At 35.3% G+C, this 6,777-nt stretch overlaps 1 protein-coding gene across 1 annotated transcript; it reads right to left on the bottom strand.

The window, feature by feature from the left end:
- Positions 1 to 413: 413 nt before the first annotated feature.
- Positions 414 to 5,573, bottom strand: LOC136987225 (glycine receptor subunit alpha-2-like). Its single transcript, XM_067284917.1, has 8 exons — positions 5,372 to 5,573; positions 4,531 to 4,613; positions 2,903 to 2,970; positions 2,611 to 2,834; positions 2,458 to 2,540; positions 2,242 to 2,376; positions 1,808 to 2,175; positions 414 to 1,743 (listed from the first exon to the last, which is right to left on the bottom strand). Exons 1-8 carry the CDS (start codon positions 5,428 to 5,430, stop codon positions 1,603 to 1,605), a joined length of 1,161 nt encoding a protein of 386 aa, XP_067141018.1. The 5' UTR covers positions 5,431 to 5,573; the 3' UTR covers positions 414 to 1,602.
- Between the last annotated feature and the right edge of the window lie 1,204 nt (positions 5,574 to 6,777).

A 6,777-nucleotide genomic window follows, 5' to 3' on the forward strand; every position in this document is an offset into this window, starting at 1 on the left:
TTTAGTGATTAATTTTAACAAGAAAATATTGTCTTTATGATACAAGCGAATAAAAACATGGAAAAAAATTAAATTTTGAATATAATAATATTTATTTAGAACGATATTTACGTAGAGTTTCTATTAAGAAAATTACAAAAATCATATTTTTCTGGTGAATTGTGAGGAAATATTGAGGAAACACGTGAATATAATTATGCAAGAATGGGGCAATCGAGAGCTTGTACGGGGCACGGAGATGGCGAAGAATGTAAGGCCTTATTTTTTCCCGTTTTATAAATAATAAACATATCTTTATTAAAAAAGTTACACGTTTAACAAATCGTAACAATTTGTTTTTAAAGGTTAATACTCAATTACTAAATAAATAAACACAAAAACACGATAAACGCAAATCTTATTCACAACTAACAATCTATTTGTAACTGTATACTATTAGTCAAAATCAACAATACACCTTAGAAACATATAAAGGTCATATATAATACAAGAGTCATGTAAATACGTTATATACATAGGCTGGACAACTTGTAAAGAGCGAGTCACGCTTGAATAATTATGCTCTTATACGATGTATGGAACTATAAAAGAACATAGGCATATATGTATACCATAGGTGAGCCATAATGACTCACGAGGCACGACATTATACTTGTTTTCTGAGTCATTCTTGATGAAAGTACGTGGGGGGAGAGAAAGTCACTTCAATAGTCACGCTTTTATACGAATATATAACTATAAAAACAGACAATTGCATTAGCAGAAGCATTTAAGTAAGATCCATAATGGCTCACGAGGCTCAATTTTATGCTACTTTTGTGTAATTCCATGTAGTATGTGGGAGTGTGTGTCGAATATATAACTGCATATCGTAGAAAATTGCATTAGAAGTACGTATAAGAGCCATATTGACTCACTACTCCCGTGTTATATTGGTAACTTGTGAGCCATTCTTGTGGAAATCCGATAACGTATAGGGAGAGAGCGCATGTAAACAGAGTCGTGCTTCGATAATTAAACTCTTATATGTATCTACAACTGTAAAAAAAACAAAATAATGCATACATAAGCATAATGTCTCACGATACACAATTCTTCCTTATGGAAATTCAGTATGGTAAAAATGCTTATTAATTTCCATATATTTTATTAAAGTTTAAATATATCCATCCTTATCCTACATTCTCTAACATTAGTTAAATAGGTGACGTTTTATAGGTCAAGGATAATTTGTTAACGTGTCACGTACTGGACAAATACATTGTTAACGTAATAACTTCGATTCGAAATAACAAATTAAAAAAAAACAACACACACAAACACGCGTTTATTTTAAAAAATAACAAAATGGCGACGCGGATAACACTTAAAAATTAATTATTTTTATTAAAAATAATGAAGTGTTTTATTTTTAGTTATTCAAAACAGCGGAAATGAATTTAGTTTTATGTAAAAATAATGAGATTTAAATAAATGAAAGTGCATTCCATCAGACACTCTACGGAAGTTACGAGCGTTTTCGCTGTTTTTCCTAGTTGATAGCTGATAAAATAATGAAGTATGAGATCCGGATACGCCTCTTTTCTTAAAAATAATCGATTTTTATAAACCGTATCTTAAAAAATAAGCGGCAATTTGGAAGAGAAATGCAACGGGGAATAAGATTCGAGACACTCTATCGGGATCCACGTCCTTGAAGTATCGATTAATCCTCGACTTCCACTCGGGATCGCGGCTTGCAACCTGCAAAAAAACGCGAAAATCATCTCAAAATTTGATTTATTTTCTTATTTACGTGCAAAATTACCTTTTCGGTAGTCGTTAAGGGTGATAAATTGGCTTCGAGTTTTGCTCTCTTGTCTCGTTTCTTCTTAAGCGAAACCACTAAAGCGTACTCCAGTAAGCTGCAGAAGACGAATGCTATGCACGACGACATCCATACATTCATAGCTACTATATAAGATACGGATGGTAGAGATGCTTGATACTGTTTAGTTACGATGGTTAGAAGACTGGTTACGCCTAAAGTAACACGCGCTGGAACCGCTTCCGGAGGGATCCAGAATGTTAACATGGACATTCCTACTATAAGAATACTCGGAACGTAGACGTTAATCGTGTAATACCCGGTTCTTCGCCTCAGACGTATGAATCCGGTGATGCACGAAAACGTACCTGTAACAGCGTAACACGTTGCTTAAGTTACGTACCAGAAGATACCTGGTTATAACGAATCCTTACCGATTTGATAGGACTTTTCGCATCTGCCGCAACTGCTATTGACCACGTCGAACTGAGGGAGTAAAACGTTATCCGTGATTTGCAAACCGCATCCATCTTTCCAGTTGAGAACCATTTCGTCCGCTTGATGCGTAACTATGGAGTGAAATTTAATAATATTTATGAAATTAAGCAAATTAACTGGTGAAATATTTTAAGAAAAGCTCCGTTACTTACGCCCCATAATAGAAATATCGCAAGTTTGAAAGTCGTGAGGGAACTTATGAAGATCCATCTCGCAACTCAGCTGCAGAGACAACCTGAAGATTCGGAGACATTTTAAAGTTTTTACACCCCTCTTTGATGTAATTAAAAATGTTTAATAATTACCTGGATGCAAAGAATATTCTCTTATCTGGATAAAAGTTTACATAAGTGTAAGGTACAATAATATTTTGCACCTTTCCTTCCAGGGAATTCTTGAACAAAATATCCGGCTTCCATATTTGTTTCGCCCATGCTTCGTCTAAAAGTATCTTGTAAGTAGCATTTTCGGGGTATTCTAATCTGTTATCCTTCCAATACTGATGTAAGAATATATCAGCGTGATAAGACTGCCAAGGGAAAGTAACCGTGAAGGCCCTTTATCTTCAACTTAATATCAAATTTTATTATCACTCACCATTGTCGTCTCGCGTATGGATCGGATATTAAGAACCGATATGAAAACCTCAACTTCGGTTGGTTTACCTGAAAATATTTAATGTATTTTACCGTTTTAGAAACTTAGAAAATAAGCGGAATTTACGATACAGCAATGCAATACACGGGCCATCTGCCAACAGGGATGACACCCGGGCTGACTTTCTATAGGAATACGTGCGAAGAGAATCCACGTTGGTAGTAGAGAATTATGATCCTATCTTTTTGCTACGTAATTTTTGAGGACCCTCGAGACGACGAGGCCCTAGCGCACCTATTGAGTAATCCGCCACTGGCCGTTGACCAGGCGAGAACCCACGACAGGAGTTCGGTGGTTTCATCCAATCGTCCATCGATATATTTAGAAGAAATCCGAAGTTGGCATCTTGGCATCGAGTTATTAATATTCGATTAATTTCGTAACAGTACACCGACATGCAACTGCATGCTTTGATAAATATAGATGCGAGTGGAAAGATCGCGTGATTACCCTTCTGCCAATACGCATTGCACCCACTTTTGAAAGTTTTCGACCTGACATTTTTTCACGTTTCTCCTAAAATAAACTCCGTCCTCAGAAGTGTCAATTTGGATTCCTCTTCTTGGTGACAAAAAAAAGACCCATTCTTTACACCGCATTTCGCAATGGTCGAATAAGATGAAAGGGTTTGGAGATGAAAATAACTGAGAAAAAAGGTTAACAACCTTGTTTTCACTCGAAATATACCCCAGTCAATAACCTAACGATTTGGCCCCCCACAGTTTGTCGAATTACGCTTCGTATTCGCAAATACTTTCGTAATTTCCAGCTGCAAACTCTGATTAAGCGACTAATGCCCTATATTCACCAAGGCCTTACTCATATAGGCTATAACCAGCAAAACAAATCTGAGTTTTGTCATTCTATGTTTTTTCTAATTAACATAAAAACTTAACCAATTTCATAATTAAGTAACTAATTAATGTCATAAACAGTAGACAGGTGCATTTATTTTTAGAAGATTTATCAGCAGCAGCGATCTCTCTTCGTGTATTTTAACACTACCAAAAGCGACGAAAGTCATTAAACATGGCCGAATTCAGTAGCGGATTAAGTTCCTTCCAGACCCTAGGCGCAATTTCGTTATAAGGCCCCTTATGTAAGAGTGGTTTTTTTTATATTAATAGTGTAGAAAGGCCCAAAGCCATAAAATATAACGGGCCCTTCCTCCCACCGAATGATACACGTAAAAATGCCAGGCCCTAAGCTGCAGCTTGTTTATCTTACTCGCAATTACGGCCTCGTAGAAAGGGCCATAAAAGATACAATTTGTGCACTGGTGTAGTTAATTATGTGCAGAACAGTTTCTGCACCGCAGCTTATGTTATAATAAGTATGCATTATGTAATTTTTGATTTAGTAACCCGTTTATAAAGACGGAACGGGTCTTGATTTGTGTTGAAAGGTTAAGGCGATTATGAAGTCCTTGAAAATAGGTCGATATGTCTATCCTTTATAAATCATCTAATCGTTTAAATTAATTATTCATCAGCTTAAATTATGCAATTTACGTTCTTACTTATATCACCGAAAGGTGGGAAGTGCGTGATATTTTAAAACATACTCACCATTTTCGATAGGAGGGCTGAACTTGTCGTAACCTTCCGGTACTATATCGCCTAATTTCAACCCTTTACAGCGATCTCCGGAACTACGTAAAAAAAAGTGAGAGAATTTATGAGTATAATTTGGAGTCGAAACGTGATAAATAACGATAAATTTAAATTTGGCACCATCCCCGGACTTGGCAGCAAATACTGTTTGCCAGGTGCAATACGAGTCTCTCGACACTAACTACTTGATGCCTTCAGTCAAGGGCACAGACGTGGAATTTGGGGCTCGTCTAGGGGTCTATAAATTGTTATTCTATTATATAATTGTCATATTTTATTCCTTGTTGTGCCATGTTTTACATTTTTTACACTATATATTAATATATAAGTAAATTATGTGTAGGTCTACCTATCTATAATTCTATAGTTTATATATGTTTATTATAAGTAAATTAAGTTATAAAACATAACTTTAACATTAGAGTAGTAGTACAAGCGTTATTATGCCGAGGCTTACTATTATGAGTCACACTAGTTATTAACCTACAAATTCCTGTATTCTAACAATCAAAAAATAAATTTTAAGACGTCAATCTACCGGATTTCCTTGAGTGTCAGATACATGCTAAGCAATTACTATTGTAAATCAAACAATAATAGAAGAAAAAAACCCCGTTGTACTACTTAAATTATAACGATTTCCTTAACTTGAAAATTTCCCCAAAAATTATGGTTTTATAATAATTCCGACAAGCGTAACTTCACTACAGTACCTTTAATTGTATAACTTAACTATATTAAGGATAATTTTAATAATAAATAAATAAATAAAGTAGAATTAAGCGAGTAAACTCACCATTGGAAGGCGTAAGAGTAGCAGATAACAGAGAGTAACGTCAATAGTGATGAGAGCATGTGAACAGTTAGGAACGAGATGCGGAGTGGAGTACTAATGACTTTCGACCGCTCCGATACAAAGCCGAAACGAAAGTACCTTTTTTCTGTGTCCCAAAACCTACAGAAATAAGTCTGGCAAGGTTTGTGTTGCGTCACAAAATGACTCTCTACTTTGCCCAAGTTCCTGGAAAACTTTCCCCCTTTAACTGTGATTATTACCTTGCAGAGGAATCTGTGAATCACAGCAAATTACTATCACCCTTCGTTAAATATGTAATTATATTTCATCCGTTTTCGATCGATATGACAGGAAATTCCGGTGAAAAAATTCTATATAATATAATCTATATAAAACCTATCGTTATATATATATAATAGATACAAAAAAATAATACAAGCCCTACAGCCTAACACTACTTTTATACGAGATTTATACTTAGAAACATACAAAATTTCGCTATAAAAATTGGTTTTTTAAAAATACGTCATATCTACGTAACAATAGCACGTGAAAATGTTGACTCCCCTTTAAAGAGCTAGCTAATGCAACGAGAATTTAAAGGTATTCGACGCAACATTCAACGAAATTTCCGATACAATAACTGTTTCCATAATTACAAAACGTTATACAGGTTATATTATCGCTTGTTTAAGCAAAGTTAACCTAATTTACTAGTATCGAAAGAGCCGCATTGTTTACCTGTTCTGTAGACGTGCTTACGAGTTATCAATTAATATAGAAAATACTGGTTAATCGTGCTTATTTTTTTCTTTAAATTTATAAAATTTGGGGCCACCGGAGTGGTGTATAAAACCCGCCGAACACTGTCGTGGGTTCGCATCTCGCCAAAGATGAGGCGTTTTCCGGGTTTTCTTTACGTTTATAACACCTAAATATGGGCCAGTTTTCGATAGAAATCCCTCCCGAGAGGCATCGCACCTCGGTGTTCCCGCATCGAAACAAAACAAAACAAACAAATATAATTTTTATTTTATAAATAATTTTAAATGTTTAATCCAGTGATAAGTAGAGCATGCCGAATCTGGCATTGACATAGATGCACTTAAAATGCTTCTGAATAATGAAATCGAATTAATTTTTCAGTATGGCTGCTAAACTGACGTCACATTTATCGTTGTCCATCAGTCACCGAACACTGGTATTTAGTGGCGAGTTCGCACCTGGACACGTGAAGGTTTCCGGGGTTTCTTCAGGTTTGTAACACCTAAATTTCCCGCAGAAAGTCCTCCCAGGATATGTTACTTTGCCTTATTCCATCAATTCAATACAATCCACATTTACTGTTATTTTTTAAACCAGTTTTATAGTCGGTCTACAGTTTAAGTGAGAATAGAATATTATTG

The sequence above is a fragment of the Centruroides vittatus genome, unplaced genomic scaffold, assembly GCF_030686945.1.
Source record: "Centruroides vittatus isolate TY-2023 unplaced genomic scaffold, ASM3068694v2 scaffold_149, whole genome shotgun sequence".
Lineage (NCBI taxonomy): Eukaryota > Metazoa > Arthropoda > Arachnida > Scorpiones > Buthidae > Centruroides > Centruroides vittatus.